At 40.9% G+C, this 18775-nt stretch overlaps 3 protein-coding genes across 5 annotated transcripts in view; 1 reads left to right on the forward strand and 2 right to left on the reverse strand.

The window, feature by feature from the left end:
• The window catches only part of LOC146422685 (A-kinase anchor protein 8-like), a 60174-nt gene extending 54510 nt beyond the window's left edge, over window positions 1-5664 (reverse strand). For both annotated transcript variants that reach the window (XM_085046130.1, XM_085046131.1), the window contains exons 1-3: window positions 5532-5664; window positions 2625-2663; window positions 969-1001 (exon numbers count right to left, since the gene is read on the reverse strand). In XM_085046130.1, coding sequence (XP_084902256.1) covers window positions 969-1001; window positions 2625-2663; window positions 5532-5550 — 91 coding nt within the window. In that variant the 5' untranslated portion in view covers window positions 5551-5664. The remainder of the gene's footprint in view (window positions 1-968; window positions 1002-2624; window positions 2664-5531) is intronic.
• Window positions 1-18775, forward strand: part of BRD4 (bromodomain containing 4) — a 153860-nt gene that overhangs the window by 67696 nt on the left and 67389 nt on the right. The window lies entirely within an intron of this gene.
• On the reverse strand, window positions 7795-15975 carry LOC146422687 (A-kinase anchor protein 8-like). The gene is made up of 5 exons (XM_085045912.1): window positions 15825-15975; window positions 13627-13732; window positions 11074-11204; window positions 10049-10144; window positions 7795-8899 (listed from the first exon to the last, which is right to left on the reverse strand). The coding sequence occupies exons 1-5, from the start codon at window positions 15912-15914 to the stop codon at window positions 8420-8422; spliced, it is 903 nt and encodes a 300-aa protein (XP_084902038.1). The 5' UTR covers window positions 15915-15975; the 3' UTR covers window positions 7795-8419.

Here is an 18775-nt window from a genome sequence, read left to right on the forward strand (position 1 = left end):
TAGTCGTAGCCTTCGTAGCCTGCAAGGTAATTAATGACTTGGTTAATTAATCGGTTAATTAATGGGCTAATTAAGGGGTTAATTCAGTTATTGAAAGGTTAGTTCTATTATAGGAGAAGTTGGATCCAAGGAAGAAAAATCATGGAATTATTTCAAATGAATTTGAGAGTTGGAGGAGTCAAAACCCTTAAATTATTGGAGAATTAATTAAGAAATGGGTTAATTAGGGGATTAATTAAGGAGTTAATTCAATCATTGAGAGGTTAATTCATTTATTGGAGAAGTTGGACGCAAGGAGGAAAAATTTGGAATAGTTTTGGGATCATTTTGAGGGAATTTGGGGGTTGGAGGAGTCAGAAACTGCAGTAGTTAATTCATTAATTGGTTATTAATTGATGATTAGTACGTTAATTAAGGAATTGATTAAGTTATTAAAGGATTGATTTTAGAAAAAGGAGAAAAAAGGGAGAAAAAAGGGAGAAAAAAGGGAGAAAAAAGGGAGAAAAAAGGGAGAAAAAAGGGAGAAAAAAGGGAGAAAAAAGGGAGAAAAAAGGGAGAAAAAAGGGAGAAAAAAGAGGGAAAAAAGGGAGAAAAAAGGGAGAAAAAAGGGAGAAAAAAGGGAGAAAAAAGGGAGAAAAAAGGGAGAAAAAAGGGAGAAAAAAGGGAGAAAAAAGGGAGAAAAAAGATGAAAAAGATGGAAAAAAAAGAGAAAAGATGGAAAAAAAGTGAAAAAAAAATTGGAAAAAAGAGGAAAAAGATGGAAAAAAAGGAGAAAAGAAGGAAAAAAAGAGGAAAAAAGGTGAAAAAAAGGAGAAAAAAGATGAAAAAACCCAAAAAAAGGTGAAAAAAGGCAGAAAAACCCCAAAATTGAGGAATTAACAGAAAATCCAATCAGAGCTGAATGAGGAGAAAGAGAAATTCCCAAATTCCTGAGGATTGAACCCAAAATCCAGGGAATTCTCACCCACCTTGCCAGCTGGTCGTGTTTGCAGCATAGGAACCTGGAGAAGAGAAAAAATGGGAATTTTTGTCAGGAAAAAGGGAAAATTTGGGGGTAAACAGGCAAAGGTTGGGGGATTTTGGGGAAAAATTGGGGATTTTGGGGAAAAAATTTGGGAATTTTGGGATGAAAAATGGGGATTTTGGGAATAAAATGGGAATTTTGGGGAAAAATTTGGGGATTTTGGGGGAAAAATTGGGGATTTTGGGAGGAAAAATTGGGAATTTTGGGGTGAAAAATGGGGATTTTGGGGGAAAAAACGGGGAAAAGGAGGGAAAAGGAAAAAGGAAAGGAAAATGTGGGGGAAGGAAAAAAAAGGAAAAAAGAAAAAAGGGAGAAAATGGGGAAAAGGGGGAAAAAGGAGAAAAAGGGAAAAAAGGAGGAAATAAAGACAAAAGAGGGAAAAAATTGGGGAAAAAGGGGAAAAAGGAGAAGGAAAATAGGAGAAAAAGGGAGAAAAATGGGAGGAAAATTGGAGAAAATAGAGGGAAATAGGGAAAAATGGAAAAATATTTTAAAAATAGGGAAAATGGGGGAAAAATGGGAAAAAAGGAGGAAAAATGGAAGGAAAAAGGAAGGAATGGAGAAAAAAAGAAAAAAGGGGAAAATGGGAGAAAGGAAAAAAGAGGAAATAAAGACAAAAAAGGGAGAAAAATGGGAGAAAAAAGAGGAAAAAAATGGGAGAACAATAGGGAAAAATAGAAAAAAAATAGGAAAAAAGTGGGAGAAAATGGGGGAAAAATGGGAAAAAAGGAAGAAAAAGTTCAGGAAAAAGGGAAGGAATCGAGAAAAAAGGGAAAAATGGGAAAAAGGAAAGAAAGAAATTAAAGACAAAAAAAGGAGGAAAATGGGAGAAAAATGGAGAAAAAATGGGAGAAAAATGGGGGGAAATGGAAAAAAATAGAAAAAATAGGGAAAAAAATAGGAAAAAATGGGGGAAAATGGGAAAAAATAGGAAAAAATGGGGGAAAAGAAGGGAAAAGGGAGAGGGAGAAGAGAAGGAAAAGGGAAGGAAAAAGTTCAGGAAAAGGGAAGGAATAGAGAGAAAAAAGGGAAAAATTGGAAAAAGGAAAAAACCAGAATAAAGACAAAAAAAGGAGGAAAATGGGAGAAAAATGGAGAAAAAAGGAAGAAAAGAGGGAGAAAAATGGAGAAAAAAGGGAGAAAAAGGAGAAAAATGGGGGAAAAAAATGGAAAAAACCTAGAAAAAATAGGGAAAAAATGGGGAAAAATAGAAAAAAATTGGAAAAAAATAGGAGAAAAATAGAAAAAAATAAAGAAAAAAAGGGGAAGAGAAGGGGAAAAGGGAGAGGAAAAAGAGAAGGAAAAGGGAAGGAAAAAATTCCAGAAAAAGTTGGGAAAAACTTGGGAAAAAATGGGGGAAAGAAGGGAAAGGAGAGGAAAAAGAGAAGAAAAAGGGAAGGAAAAAATTCCAGAAAAAATGGGAAAAACTTGGGAAAAAATGGGGAAAAATTGAAAAAAAAATTGGAAAAAAATAGGAGAAAAATAGAAAAAAAAATAGGAATAAATGGGGGAAAAGAAGGGAAAAGGGAGAGGAAAAAGAGAAGAAAAAGGGAAGGAAAAGAATTCCAGGAAAAATTGGGAAAAACTTGGGAAAACTCACCCTGAGTGCTGGAGGCTGCAGTGCTCCAAGCTCCATATCCTGCAGGAAAAAACCAAAATCTAGATCAGGAAAAATAGAAAATTCCCAAATTTTCCATCCCCAAATCCCCAATTCCCAATTTAAGGATTTCAAACCCCCAAATCCAAAGGTTATCCTGGAAAAAAAGGAGGAATGATCCCCAAAAAAAGCAGAATTTGGGGTTTTCTGGTAGAATTTGCTTTTCCTGGTTGCTTTTGGAAAAGAAATTTGGAAATGTTGAGGTTTGGAGGGAAAATTTTCCCGGAATTTTCCAAAATATTGAGGTTTTTGGCCCAAATTTCTCTGTTTTCCGATGGATTTTTGTCCTTTTGGGATGAAATTCCTTCGTTTTGTGTCTTTGGCTGTTGCAATTCCCATTATTCTGTTTATTTTTCCAAGGAAAATGGAGATAAAAACCTTGAGATTCCAGCAGGAATTTGATTAATTCCACAATTCAATATTCCAGGAGGAAAATCTTTGGGGAATAAATCCTAAAGTCTTCATTTTTTGGGATAAAATCCACGAAATCCATGAAAAAACAGGAAAAAAAAACACTGGGAAAGGAGAAAAGATGAATTTTCTGGAGGTTCTTGATTTTTATGAAGGAATTTTTTCCCCAGGAAGAAAAATTTTTATAAAAAAGTCTTTAATAATAAACTTTCTAAAAAAACAATCTTTTTTTGAAGAAGAAAAATCTTTAATAATAACAAAAATTTTTTAAAAATAACAATAATAATTAAACCCAACAATAATTCCAATAAATAATATCCAAAAATTGTGAGAATTCCTTAGTTTTCCATGGAAAAAATCCAGGAGAAAATCCCTCGAAAGCTGCTCAGAGTTTATTCCTGAAAATCCAAGAATTAATTCCATAAATCCAACCAAATCTTCCCCAGGAATAACCCGGAAATGATGGAATTTTTTCCAAGTTTTTCATCCAGAAAAAGCCAAGATTTGTAGGAATGGATTGAATCCGGATTTATTCATTTCCACCTGGGTTTGATTCCCAAAAAAACTGCTAAAAACACGGAAATAAAGGTTTAAAACCACAATGGGAAATCCGGAATTCCATAAATTCCAGGCAGGAATGAGGTGATAAATCCCAAAAATTCCATAATTCCTGGAATAATTCCATCAATTCCAGGCAGGAATGAGGTGATCAATCCCAGCAGAGCCACAAAATCCAAAGAAAATTGTCCTTTTTGGGATCTATAGATCCTTAAAAATGAAGGAAAATTGGATTTTTGGGGATTTTTTGGAGTTCCTAATGCAGATTTGAGGGAAGGAAAGGGTGAATTCAGGCAGGAGAGAACAAAATCCAAGGATTTGGGAATTTTTCTCTCCTCTGCCATCCCAAAAAAGCTTGGATGGAGGGAATTCCTGGGAATTCTCAGCTCAGATTGTTGGTTTTTGGGAAATCCCAGAAGAAAGTTGAGATCCGGATGACATCAGGTTGGGATTTTCTCCTTCCTAGTTCCTTTTTTTCGGAGGTGTTTTGATTCTTGGGGAATTCCAGATGTTTCCTGATGAATCCTGAGGGAAATCCAGGTGGAATTTTGAGGGAAATCCAAGGGAAATTTTAGAGAAATCCAAGGGAATTTTGAGGGAAATCCAGTGGAATTTTCAGAGAGAATTCAGGTGGAATCCTGAGGGGATCCAAGGGAATTTTGAGGGAAATCCAGGAGGAAATCCTGAGGGAAATCCAGGAGGAAATCCTGAGGGAATCCAAGGGAATTTTGAGAGAGAATCCAGGTGAATTTTGAGGGAAATCCAGGGAGAATATTGAGAGAAATCCAGGTGAAATCCTGGGAGGATCTTAGGGAATTTTGATGGGAAATCCAGGGAGAATGCTGAGGGAAATCCAGTGCAATTTTGAGGGGAAATCAAGCGGAAATCTGAGGGAAATCCAGGAGGAAATCCTGAGGGAATCCAAGGCAATTTCGAGAGGAAATCCAAGGGAATTTTGAGAGGAAATCCAGGGGAATTTTGAGGGGAAATCCGGGAGGAAATCCTGAGGGAAATCCAGGGGAATTTTGAGAGAGAATCAAGGGGAAATCCTGAGGGGAACGAAGGGAATTTTGTGGGGAAATCCTGAGCGAAATCCGGGAGGAATCCTCAGGGGATCAAGGGAATTTCAAGGGGGAATGCAGGGAGAATCCTGAGGGGATCCAAGGGAATTCTGAGGAGAAATCCTGAGGGAAATCCAGTGGAATTTCGATTGGAAATCCAGGGAGGAATCCTGAGGGAAATCCTGAGAGAAATCCAGGCGGGAATCCTGAGGGAAACCCAGGAGTGAATCCGGAGAGAAACCCAAGAGTGAATCCCGCAAGCATCTAGAGAGGAATCCGGAGGGAAATCCGCGGAGGATCCTGAGGGAGAGCCGGAGGGGATGCGAAGGGGAATTCCGGGGCGATCCCCGTGAGGAGATCCCGTGAGGACCCCGGAAAGCGGCCAAGATCCCCGGGCGGGCACCACGGGACCTCCCGGGTGGTGAAGCGGGACCCGCCGGGCGTCCCCGCCGTGGGGAAGAGGCAAACTGAGGCCAGGCGGGGGGGAGGAGGAGCCGCTGCCGCCATTTTGTGTCGTCGGTAGAAATGGGCCCGGCGCCATTTCCGCCCCCCTCCCCTCAGGCAGCGACCCCCGCTCGGCCAATCAGCGCCGCCCTAGCGGTGAGTGACGTGGCGCTCAGCCAATCGGCGGCGCCGCCGCCTCACGCGGGGCGGGCGTTGCGCTTCCCGCTGCGGCGGAGCTCCCGCGGCTCGCCCGCCGGGAACGGAACCGCCGCTGAGGGAGCGGCGGGACGGGAGCGCCGCTTCCCCCGGCAGCTGCGGAACCGTGGAGCCTGCCCGCCCGCCCGCCCCGCGCCGCGCCGCGCCGCGCCGCACCTACCGCCGTAGCCAGGCTCCATCGCGGCCTCCTCCGCCCGCCGCCGCCGCCGCTTCACCGCCCGCTCCCCTCACTGCCGCCTGCGCACGCGCGCGGCACCGGCCGCCCTTTAGGCCCCGCCCACGATGCGCCTCATTGGTTGATCATCCCAGAAGCGCGGCCCGCCCGCCGCTCCTATTGGTCAGGGTGGAATCCCGCCCACGATCTGATTGGTGGGGGCTCTCGCTCCCTGAGGGCACCGCCTGTCAATCACAGGTGTTCTGGCTTCTGATTGGGCGGCGCGGCGGGGCGCGCTGGGCGCCGTGCTGAGGGGAGGAGGAGCTCCGCCATGGAGCTGCCGGGGCGGGATGGGAGCGGGATGGAGACGGGCTGGGAACGGGCTCGGAATGGCCTCGAAACGGCTTCGGAATGGCCCCGGAGCGAGCCCGAAGTGGCCTCGAAAAGGTCCCGAAGTGGCTTCGAAAAGGTGTCCCCAACTCCTCACAATGTCCCAAATTTCCTCACAATGTCCCCCAATTCCCTCACAGTGAGTGTCCCCAATACCCTCAGTGTCCCCAACTCCTCACAGTGTCCCCAATCCCCTCACAATATCCCCAATTCCCTCAGTGTTCTCATCCCCTCACAATTTCCCCAAATCCCCTCATTGTCCCCAACCCCTCACAATGTCCCCAATCCCCTCACAGTGTCCCCAATTCCCTCACAGTGAGTGTCCCCAATTTCCTCATGTCCCTCAAATCCCCTCATTGTAACAATGTTCTCATCCCCTCACAATATCCCCAAATTTCCTCACAATATCCCTAATTCCCTCAGTGTCCCAAATCCCCTCAGTGTCTCCAACTCCTCACGATGTCCCCAATTCCCTCACAGTAACAATGTTCTCATCCCCTCACAATTTCCCCAAATCCCCTCAGTGTCCCCAACTCCTCACAATGTCCCCAAATCCCCTCACAGTGAGTGTCCCCAGTTCCCTCAGTGTCCCCAACTCCTCACAATGTCCCAAATTTCCTCACAATGTCCCCCAAATCCCCTCACAATATCCCCAAATTTCCTCACAATGTCCCCAAATTCCCTCACAAAATCCCAAATTTCCTCACAATGTCCCCAAATTCCCTCACAATATCCCCAAATTTCCTCACAATTTCCCCAAAATTCCTCACAATATCCCCAAAATTCCCTCACAATATCCCCAAAATTCCCTCACAATATCCCCAAATTTCCTCACAAAATCCCAAATTTCTCCACAATGTCTCCAAAATTCCCTCACAAAATCCCAAATTTCCTCACAACATCCCAAATTCCCTCACAAAATCCCCAAATTCCCTCACAATATCCCCAAATTCCCTCACAAAATCCCAAATTCCCTCACAATATCCCCAAATTCCCTCACAAAATCCCAAATTCCCCTCACAATATCCCAAATCCCCTCACCATGTCTCCAACCCAATTTCCAGAGGGAATTTTCCCTTTTCTGACACAAATTTTCCCTTTTCTGGGAGGAACTTTCCTTTCCTGGAGGGAATTTTCCCTTTCTGGAGTAAATTTTCCCTTTCCTGACAGAAATTTCCCCATTTCTGGAGTGAATTTTCCCTTTCCTGAAGTAAATTTTCCCTTTGCTGAAAGAAATTTTCCTTTCTTGGAGTGAATTTCCCCATTCCTGACAGGAATTTTCCCTTTCTGGGGGGAATTTTGACTTTCCTAGGAGGAATTTTCCCATTCCTGGCAGATATTTTCCCTTTCTTGAAGAAATTTTCCCATTCCTGACAGGAATTCTCCTTTCTTGGAGTGAATTTTCCCCATTCCTGACAGGAATTTTCCCATTTTTTGGAGTGAATTTTCCCTTTCCTGACAGAAATTTTCCCATCCTGGATAAATTTTCCTTTTCCTGGCAGGAATTTCTCACTCCAAACCAACCCAGAGCTTCCCAAGCTCTGCAATTCCAGCAAAACCAGCCTGGAAAATGGGAATTTCCATCCCAACATCCCCAGGAACCAAATCCCAAATTTTCCATCAGTTTGGGCAGAAAAATCTCAATTCTGTGACAGAGAAAACTCCAAATTCATCAGGATTGGGATGGAAAAATCCCAAAAACCTCAGAAATTTGGGATGGAAACTCTGGAAAACTCAGGAATTTGGGATGGAAACTCTAAAAACCTTGGGAATTTGGGATGGAAACTCTGAAAAACTTGGGAATTTGGGATGGAAACTCTGAAAAAATTCCAGAAAATTGATAAATTTGGGATGGAAACTCCAGAAAAAACTTGGATAATTTCAGTTTGAGTCGTTTTATCTCCACAAAAAATCCCATTTTTCACAACAGACATCAACAGCACCGAACACTTCGCTCCGAGGGGAAGGAAAATCTTGGGAAAACATTGGGGAAAATGTGGGAAAACATTGGGAAAACGACAGGAAAACATTGGGAAAAAGGTGGGAAAACATTGGGAAAAAGGTGGGAAAACATTGGGGAAAAAGGGAATTCACAGCCACAGGAAATCATGGAAATCATGGGAAAAAAATCCCAAAATCCCAACCTTGTCCCACATGGAAAAAAATCCCAATTTCTGAGGGAAAAGTTCTGGAAACTTCCGTGGAAATTTTGGGATTTTTTGGGTTTTTTTTTTTCCATGTGATGCAGAAGGAAAAATAAAAATTCCTACAAATCCACCTAAAAAAAAACCAAAAAAAAAGGGAATTACAGTAAAACTTAGGTAGAAAAAATTCCCTGATTCCCAAAAAAAATTAAATTTCCTCCTTTTTCTCCAGGGAAGAATTCCCTGGAATTTTCCTGGAATTCCAGGCTGGGAATGGGAAAACCTCACAGACACAGTTGGGATTCAACACAACAAATATTCCTTTTGGGAATATTTTGGGTCCTTTTTTTGTTGGGAATTTCATTCCCCAACTTCAGCAGGAATTCCGGAGGGTTTTCCAGAATTTTCCGGGAATTCCTCAGGATTTTGGGAATGATTTGCTTCATCTGGTTTGGGATTTGTCTCTGGATTTGGGATTTCCTGGGGGTTTTGGGGATTTTCCTTGGGATTTTCCTTGGAATTTTCCTCTGATTTTTCAAGATTTTCTGCAGGATTTTCCTGATTTTCTTCAGGATTTTCTTCAGAATTTTCCAAATTTTCTTCTGATTTTTCCTCTGAATTTTCAGGATTTTCCTTAGGATTTTCTTCTGAATTTTCAGAATTTTTCTTAGGATTTTCTTCTGAATTTTCCTCATTGTTTTCCTCAGGATTTTCCGAATTTTCCTCATTGTTTTCCTCAGGATTTTCCAAATTCTCCTCAGGATTTTCCAAATTCTCCTCAGGATTTTCTTCCCCTCCTCCTTCCTTTTCCTCAGGATCATCCGTGAAGGGATTTTCCCCCTGGAAAAAAACATTAAAAATATCCCAAAAAATTCCCAAAAATTCCCAAAAAATTCCTCAAAAAAATCCAAATATTTGGAATTTCCCTGGGAATTCTCTCCTCCCACAGCTGCTGCCTCAGGAATCCCAAATTGAGGTGAAAAATTGGGAATAAAAATAGGAATTTGGGGAGGAATTCCTAAGATTTCAACCCTGGAAAAGTTGGATTGTGGGAAAAAATTGGGATTTAAGGTTTTTTGTTCAGAAAAATTGTCATTTTGGGATTTTGGGGTTTGGATTGGGATGGAATTGATGGGATTGATGGGATTTATAAAATGGGGTTTATGGGATTTATGGAATTTATGGGATGAGATTTATGGGATTTATGACATTTAAATGATTGAATTTATGGGATTTATGGGATTTATAAAATGGGATTGATGGAATGGGATTGATGGGATTGGTGGGACGAAGTTTATGGGATTTATACCATTTATGGGATGGGATTGATGGGATTTATGGGATTAATGGGATGGAATTTATAGGATTGATGGGATTGATGAGATTTATAAAATGAGATGGAATTTATAGGATTGATGGGCTTTGTGGGATTGATGGGATTGATAAGATATTATTTATAGGATTTATGGGATTGATGGGATTTTGGGATTTCTAGGACAGGATTTTTGGGATTTATGGGATTTACAGGACAGGATTTTTGGGATTTTTAGGATTGATGGGATTTTGGGGATTTTTGGGATTTCTAGGACAGGATTATTGGGATTTCTAGGACAGGATTTTTGGGATTTCTAGGACAGGATTTTTGGGATTTTTGGGATTTACAGGACAGGATTTTTGGGATTTTTGGGATTTCTAGGACAGGATTATTCGGATTTTTGGGATTTATAGGATTGATGAGATTTTTAGTATTTATAGAATTAAATTTATGGGATTTTTTTGCATTTATAGGATATTATTTTTGGGATTTTTGGGATTTCTAGGACAGGATTATTGGGATTTTTGGGATTTCTGCCATTCCAGCCCTTTTCCCACCCAACCCTCTCCACCATCCCCAAAATTCCACCAAACCCAACTCCTCCCTCAATCCCACAGAGCAGAAAACCCAAAAATTCCCAGAATTTCCCCCAAAATTTCCCCCCAAATTCCCACCTTGAGGTATTTTTCCAGCTTTTTGCTGATGAGTTTGTTGTTCAGGATGCTCCTGGCGACAACCAGCGAGGATTTCTTGGATTGTTCCATCATGGCCTGGGGGGGAAATTGGGAAATTTGGGAAAAAAATGGGTTTGGGGACAAAAATCCAGAGAAATTCCCATGAAATTTGGGGGGAAAAACAGTTCTGGGAACAAAAATTCAGTGAAATTCAGAGGGAAAAATGGGATTTGGGGACAGAAATTCAGTGAAATTCCCAGGAAATTTGGGGGGAAACAGTGCTGGGGACAAAAATCCAGCAAAATTCATGGAAAATTCAGGGAAAAAAGAGTTTTGGGGATAAAAATGCATCAAAATCCCCTCAGAAATTTGGGAAAAAAAGACTTTCAGGGCTGCAAATTCACTGAAATTGCCAGCAAAGCAACCAGGGGAAAAGAGAGAAATGAGAAAAAAGGGAAAGAGAAAAGGAAAAGGAAAAGAGGGAAAAGGAAAAGAAAAGAAGGAAAAGGAACAGGAAAAGGAAAAAGAAAAAAGGGAAAAAGGGAAAGAAAAAAGGAAAAGGAGAAGAGGGAAAGGATGAGAAAGAAAAGGAGGAAAAGGAAAAGTAAAAGGAATGACGGAAAATGAAAAGGGAAAGGAAGGAAAGGAAGGAAAGGAAGGAAAGCAAAAGAGAGAAAAAGGAAGGAAAAGAAGGAAAACAAGGAAACCAAAAGAAACCAAAAGAAAGCAAAAGAAGAAAAGGAAAAGAAGGGGAAGGAAAAGGAAAAGAAATGAAGGAAAGAGAAGAGAAGAGAAGAGAAGAGAAGAGAAGAGAAGAGAAGAGGAGGGAAAGGAAAAGAAAAAAAAGGAAAACGATAAAGGGAAAGGAAGAAAAGCCACCAGGGAAGAAATTCCCTTTGGAAAAGGAGGAATTGCCTGGGAACTCCTGGAAACTCCCTTAGGAGAGTCCCGAAAATCCCTGAAAATTCCCAGAAATTCCCAGAAATCCCTGAAAATTCCCAAAAAATCCCGGAATTGACTCTCACCCTGCGGCAGTGGTTGTGCTCCAGGGATCTGAGGTGTTTCTGGATGGATCCAAACTGCATGGGGAACAGCAGGTCACAGGCTGAGCAGTGAACAACCTCCAGCCGCCGCAGGAAATGCTCCATGCCCAGCTCTGGGGAAATAATGGGAAAAATGGGAAAATGGGAATTCCAGAGTTATCCAGAGTTATCCCAAATTTATAGAGTCATTGGGATCCCAATGCTCCATGCCAAACTCTGGGAATGGGGAAAAATGGGAAAATAATGGGGAAAATAATGGGAAAATGGGAATTCCAGAGTTAGCCTGAGTTAGCCAGAGTTATCCCAAATGCTCCATGCCCACCTCTGGGAATGGGGAAATAATGGGAAAATAATGAGAAAAATGGGAAAATGGGAATTCCGGAGTTATCCCAAATACTCCATGCCAAACTCTGGGAATGGGGAAATAATGGGAAAATAATGGGAATTCCAGACTTCTTATCCCAAATGCTCCATGCCCAACTCTGGGAATGGGAAATAATGGGAAAAATGGGAAAATAATGGGAATTCCAGAGTTATCCTGAGTTAGCCAGAGTTATCCCAAATGCTCCATGCCCAACTCTGGGGAGGGAAAATGGGGAAATAATGGGAAAAATGGGAAAATGGGAATTCTGGAGTTATCCCAAATGCTCCATGCCCAACTCTGGGGAGGGAAAAATGGGAAAATAATGGGAAAAATGGGAAAATGGGAAAAATGGGAAAAATAATGGGAATTCCAGACTTCTTATCCCAAATGCTCCATGCCCAGCTCTGGGAATGGGGAAAATGGGGAAAATAATGGGAAAATGGGAATTCCAGAGTTATCCCAAATGCTCCATGCCAACCTCTGGGGAGGGAAAATAATGGGAAAAATAATGGGAAAATGGGAAAAATGGGAATTGCAGAGTTAGCCAGAGTTATCCCAAATGCTCCATGCCGAACTCTGGGAGGGAAAAATGAGGAAAATAATGGGAAAAATGGGAATTCCAGAGTTATCCCGAATTTATACAGTCATTGGGATCCCAAATGCTCCATGACAACCTCTGGAAAAATGGGAATTGGATTAGCCAGTTATCCCAAATGCTCTGGGAATGGGAAAATGGGAAGAATGGGAATTCCAGAGTTATCCCAAAGTTCTGGGATCATTAGCCAGAGTTATTCCTTGAAATCCCTAAATTCTCCTTTTCTTGGGATCCCAAATGCTCCATGCAAACCTCTGGGAATGGGAAAAAAAAGGAATTCCAGAGTTATCCCAAAGTTTTAGGATCTTTAGGATCCCAAAAGTTTCCTTCCTTGGGATTCCTCAACTTTCCTCCATTGGGATTCTCCAAACTCCTTTTGGGATTTTCCAAATTCCCTCTGAGATCCCAAAAATTTCCTTCCCATGGGATTTTCCAAACCCCCTTTGGGATTTTCCAAATTCCTTTTGGGATTCTCTAAACTCCTTTTGGGAAATTCCAAAATTTTCCTTCCTTTGGGATTCCAAATTTTCCTCCCCTTGGGAATTCTCCAAACTCATTCCTTGAGATCCCAAAATTTTCCCTCCTTGGGTTTTCCAAGTTCCCTTTGAGATCCCAAAACTTTCCTTCCCTTGGGATTTTCCAAACCCCCTTTGGGGTTTTCCAAATTCCTTTTGGGATTTTCCAAATTCCTTTTGGGATTTTCCAAATTCCTTTTGGGATTCCAGAACTTTCCTTTCTTGTGATCCCAAAATTTTCCTTTCTTTGGAATTCTCCAAACTCCTTTTACGGCATTTCCAATTCCTTTTGGGATTTTCCAAACTCCTTTTGGGATTCCAGAACTTTCCTTCCTTTGGAATTCTCCAAACTCCTTTTAGGACATTTCAAACTCCCTTTGGGATTTTCCAAATTCCCTTTGTGATCCCAACATTTTCCTTCCCTTGGGATTCTCCAAATTCTCTTTGGGATTCTCTTAACTTCCTTTGGGATCCCAAATTTTCCTTTCTTGGGATTTTCCAAACTCACTTTGAGATCCCAAAAATTTCCTTCCTTGGGATTCTCCAAACTCCTTTTGGGAAATTCCAAATTCCCTTTGGGATTCTCTAAACTCCTTTTGGGATTTTCCAAATTCCTTTTGGGATTCTCTAAACTCCCTTTGGGAAATTCCAAATTCCCTTTGGGATTCTCTAAACTCCTTTTGGGATTTTCCAAATTCCCTTTGGGATTCTCTAAACTCCTTTTGGGATTTCAGAACTTTCCTTCCCTTGGGATTCCCAAAATTCCCTTTGGGACATTCCCACCTTTCCCACCTCCATCCCCAATTCCCATGGGATTTTTTGGGAATTCCCAAACTCTCACCCAATTCCCATGGGATTTTTTGGGAATTCCCCAATTCTCACCCAAATTCCCACGGGATTTTTTGGGAATTCCCCAATTCTCACCCAAATTCCCACGGGATTTTTTGGGAATTCCCCAATTCTCACCCAAATTCCCACGGGATTTTTTGGGAATTCCCCAATTCTCAGCCAATTCCCATGGGATTTTTTGGGAATTCCCAGAATTTTGGGATTGTTCTCACCCAGGGTGAGGTCCTGCTCCCTGTGGATCTGCAGGATCACAGTGTTGATATCCTCAATTCCCTTCCTCCTCTCCTCTGTTTTCCTCATCTTGTTGGTCACGTAGTGCTGCAGGGATGGAGCCAAAAATGGAGCAGAAATACCCAAAATCTGCCCCAAAATCAGCCTGAAATTTATCCCAAAAATCCCCCAAATTCTGCCCCACATTCAGCCCAAAAATGCTCAAATTCTGCCCCAAAATCCCGAAATTCTGCCCCAAATTCAGCCCCCAAATCCCCAAATTCAGAACAAAATTCCCCAAATTCTGCCCCATATTCAGCCTGAAAATTATCCCAAAAATCTCCAAATTCTGCCCCAAATTCAGAGCAAAAATCCCAAAATTCATCCCCAAAACGCCCAAATTCTGCCCCAAATCAGCCTGAAATTTATCCCAAAAATCCCCAAATTCTGCCCCAAATCAGCCTGAAATTTATCTCAAAAATCCCCCAATTCTGCCCCAAAATCAGCCTGAAATTTATCCCAAAAATCCCCCAATTCTGCCCCAAAATCAGCCTGAAATTTATCCCAAAAATCCCCAAATTCTGCCCCAAATCAGCCTGAAATTTATCTCAAAAATCCCCCAATTCTGCCCCAAAATCAGCCTGAAATTTATCTCAAAAATCCCCCAATTCTGCCCCAAAATCAGCCTGAAATTTATCCCAAAAATACCCAAATTCTGCCCCAAAATCCCCCAATTCAGCCTGAAATTTATCCCCAAAATCTGCCCCAAATTCAGCCTGAAATTTATCCCAAAAATCCCCAAATTCCACCCCAAAATCGGTCTAAAAATACCCAAATTTGGCCTGGCCTGAAATTCAGCCTGAAAATCCCCAAATTCAGCCTGAAAATCCCCAAATTCAGCCTGAAAATCCCCAAATTCTGCCCCAAATTCAGAGCAAAAATCCCAAATTCTGCCCCAAAGTCAGCCTGAAATTTATCCCAAAAATCCCCAAATTCAGCCCCAAAGTCCCCAATTTCAGCCCCAAATTCAGCCCCAAAAATCCCAAAATTTAGCCTGACATTCAGCCCAAAAATCCCAAAATTCTGCCCCAAATTCAGCCTGAAAATCTCAAAATTTAGCCAAAAGTTCAGCCCAAAAATCCCCAAATCCCACAGGGAAAAGGGAAAAAAAGTGAAGGAAAAGGGAAAAAAGAGGGAAGGAAGGAAAAGAGGGAAAGGAGAAAAGAAGGAAAAGGGGAAAGGGAAAAGGAAAAAAGAAAGGAGGAAAAGGAAAAAAGGAAAAAGGAAAAAAGAGGAAAAAAAGAGAGGAAAAGAGAGGAAAAAGAGGAAAAAAGAGGAAAAAAGAGGAAAAAAGAGGAAAAAAGAGGAAAAAAGAGGAAAAAAGAGGAAAAAAGAGGAAAAAAGAGGAAAAAAGAGGAGGAAAGAGGAGGAAAAGGAAAAGGAAAAGGAACAGAAAAGCAAAAAAAGGTAAAGCAGGAAAAGGAAAAGAAAGAAAACCAGGAAAAGGAAAAAACAAAAAAAAAGAAAAAGGAAAAAGGCAAAGAAAAAAAAGGAAGAAAAGCAGGAAAAGGAAGAAATAGAAAAGCAGGAAAAGGCAAAGCAGGAAAAGGGAAAGGAAGAAAGAAAAGGAGAAGGAGAAGGAGAAGGAGAAGGAAAAGGAAAAGGAGAAGGAAAAGGAGAAGGAAAAGGAGAAGGAAAAGGAGAAGGAAAAGGAGAAGGAAAAGGAGAAGGAAAAGGAGAAGGAAAAGGAGAAGGAAAAGGAGAAGGAAAAGGAAGAAAGAAAAGGAAGAAAGAAAAGGAAGAAAGGAAAAAAGAAAAGGAAGAAAGAAAAGGAAGAAAGAAAAGGAAGAAAGAAAAGGAAAAGAAAGAAAAGGAAAAGAAAGAAAAGGAAAAGAAAAGTAAAAGAAAGAAAAGGAAAAGAAAAGGAAAAGAAAGAAAAGGAAAAGAAAAGGAAAAGAAAGAAAAGGAAAAGAAAGAAAAGGAAAAGAAAGAAAAGGAAAAGAAAGAAAAGGAAAAGAAAGAAAAGGAAAAGAAAGAAAAGAAAGAAAAGCAGGAAAAGGAAGAAAAGGAAAAGAAAGAAAAGAAAGAAAAACAGGAAAAGGAAGCAAAGCAAGTAAAGATCAATCAGGAAAGTTCCAGAACCCCAGGAATGTTGGGAATGTTGGGAAATTTGGGAATTTTGGGAATTTGGGATCCCCACCTGCAGGAACTCGGCTGTCTGCTGGGGCAGTTTGCTTCCCACGAACTTGAAGTGTTCCCTGTGGAATTTGCTCTCCAGGTGGGAATTCATCTCCTCCTCGTGGAAACTGCGGAACTTGCACAGCGAGCACACAAACTGGATCCTGGAAAATTGGGAATTACAGGAAATCTGGGAATTCTGGGGAGATTGCTGCGGGTTTGCCCAGATTTTGGGGAGATTTTTAGGGGTTTTCCCAGATTTTTTGGGAATTTTCCTGGATTTTTAGGTGTTTTCCTGGTTTTTTTGGAGAGTTTTTCTGGAGGTTTTCCTGGATTTTTTGGGTGTTTTCCCAGATTTTTGGGAGTTTTCCAGAAGTTTTCCCAGATTTTTGGGAGTTTTCCCCTGATTTTTTTTGAGTTCTCTAGAGATTTTCCCAGATTTTTTGAGTGTTTTCTAGGGATTTTTCCAGGTTTTTTGGGAGTTTTTTAGAGGATTTCCTGGATTTTTGGGTGTTTTCCCAGATTTTTTGGCATTTTCCCAGTTTTTTTTGGGAGTTTTCCAGAGGTTTTCCCAGATTTTGGGGAGATTTCTAAAGGTTTTCACAGTTTTTTGGGGAATTTTCATGGATTTTTGGGTGTTTTCCCAGTTTTCTGGGAGTTTTCCAGGGTTTTTTCCAAGTTTTTTTGGGTGTTTTCCCATAATTTTTGGGAGTTTGCTAGAGGTTTTCCCAGATTTTTGGAGTTTTCCAGAAGTTTTCCTGGATTATTGGGGAGTTTTTCCAGGTTTTTTGGGAGTTTTTCTGGATTTTTGGGTGTTTTCATAAAGTTTTCCCAGGTGGTTTTTTTGTGTTTTCAAGAGGTTTTCCTGGATTTTTAGGTGTTTTTCAGAGCCTTTCCCAGGTTTTTGCAAGTTTTTCCCAAGTTTTTTTGGCATTTTCTCAGGTTTTTGGGGAGTTTTCCTGGATTTTTTTTGGTTTTGCAAAGGTCTTCCCAGATTTTTGGGACTTTCCCAGAAATTTTCCCAGTTTTTTGGGTGTTTTCCCTGATTTTTTTTTGAGTTTTCTAGAGATTTTCCCAGATTTTTGGGGTGTTTTCCCGGATTTTTTGGGGAGTTTTTCAGAGGTTTTCCCAGATTTTTTTTTGAGTTTTCTGGAGGATTTCCTGGATTTTTGGGTGTTTTCCCAGGTTTTCTGGGAATTTTTCAGAAGTTTTCCCAGTTTTTTTGGGAGTTTTTCAGAGGTTTTCCTGGATTTTTTTGGTGTTTCCCAGTTTTTTTGGGAGTTTTTCAGAGGTTTTCCTGGATTTTTTGGGTGTTTTCCCAGATTTTTGGGAGTTTTCCAGAAGTTTTCCCAGATTTTTGGGTGTTTTCCCTGATTTTTTTTTGAGTTCTCTAGAGATTTTCCCAGATTTCTTGGGTGTTTTCTAGGGATTTTTCCAGATTTTTTGGGAGTTTTTTAGAGGATTTCCTGAATTTTTGGGTGTTTTCCCAGATTTTTCGGCATTTTCCCAAGTTTTTTGGGTGTTTTCCCAGTTTTTTGGGGAGTTTTCCAGAGGTTTTCCCAGATTTTGAGGAGATTTCTAAAGGTTTTCACAGTTTTTTGGGGAATTTTCATGGATTTTTGGGTGTTTTCCCAGTTTTCTGGGAGTTTTCCAGGGTTTTTTCCAAGTTTTTTTGGGTGTTTTCCCATAATTTTTGGGAGTTTGCTAGAGGTTTTCCCAGATTTTTGGAGTTTTCCAGAAGTTTTCCTGGATTTTTGGGGAGTTTTTCCAGATTTTTTGGGAGTTTTTCGGGATTTTTGGGGGTTTTCATGAAGTTTTCCCAGGGGTTTTTTGTGTTTTCAAGAGGTTTTCCTGGATTTTTAGGTGTTTTTCAGAGCCTTTCCCAGGTTTTTGCAAGTTTTTCCCAGTTTTTTTGGCATTTTCTCAGGTTTTTGGGGAGTTTTCCTGGATTTTTTTTGGTTTTCCAAAGGTCTTCCCAGATTTTTGGGGCTTTCCCAGAAATTTTCCCAGTTTTTTTGGGTGTTTTCCCTGATTTTTTTTTTTGAGTTCTCTAGAGATTTTCCCAGATTTTTGGGGTGTTTTCCCGGATTTTTTGGGGAGTTTTTCAGAGGTTCTCCCAGATTTTTTTTGAGTTTTCTGGAGGATTTCCTGGATTTTTGGGTGTTTTCCCAGGTTTTCTGGGAATTTTTCAGAAGTTTTCCCAGTTTTTCTGGGAGTTTTTCAGAGGTTTTCCTGGATTTTTTTGGTGTTTCCCAGTTTTTTTGGGAGTTTTTCAGAGGTTTTCCTGGATTTTTTGGGTGTTTTCCCAGATTTTTGGGAGTTTTCCAGAAGTTTTCCCAGATTTTTGGGTGTTTTCCCTGATTTTTTTTTGAGTTCTCTAGAGATTTTCCCAGATTTTTGGGGTGTTTTCCCGGATTTTCTGGGGAGTTTTTCAGAGGTTTTCCCAGATTTTTTTTGAGTTTTCTGGAGGTTTTCCTGGATTTTTGGGTGTTTTCCCAGGTTTTCTGGGAATTTTTCAGAAGTTTTCCCAGTTTTTCTGGGAGTTTTTCAGAGGTTTTCCTGGATTTTTTGGGTGTTTCCCAGTTTTTTTGGGAGTTTTTTAGAGGTTTTCCTGGATTTTTTGGGTGTTTTCCCAGATTTTTGGGAGTTTTCCAGAAATTTTCCTGGATTTTTGGGGTGTTTTCTCAGGTTTTTTGGGAGTTTTCTAGAGGTTTTCCCAGATTTTTAGGTGTTTCTTAGAGCCTTTCCCAGGTTTTTTGGGAGTTTTCCCAGGTTTTTTTTTTTGTTTTCCACAGGTCTTCCCAGATTTTTGGATGTTTTCCCAGATTTTTGGGGCTTTCCCAGAAATTTTCCCAGATTTTTTGGGAGTTTTCTAGGGGTTTTCCCAGATTTTTGGGGTTTTTTCCCAGATTTTATGGGGTTTTCTAGAGGTTTTCCTGGATTTTTTTGTGTTTTCACAGATTTTTGGGAGTT

The sequence above is a fragment of the Lichenostomus cassidix genome, unplaced genomic scaffold (assembly GCF_008360975.1).
Source record: "Lichenostomus cassidix isolate B80296 unplaced genomic scaffold, HeHo_3.0 HiC_scaffold_39, whole genome shotgun sequence".
In the NCBI taxonomy this organism is placed as follows: domain Eukaryota; kingdom Metazoa; phylum Chordata; class Aves; order Passeriformes; family Meliphagidae; genus Lichenostomus; species Lichenostomus cassidix.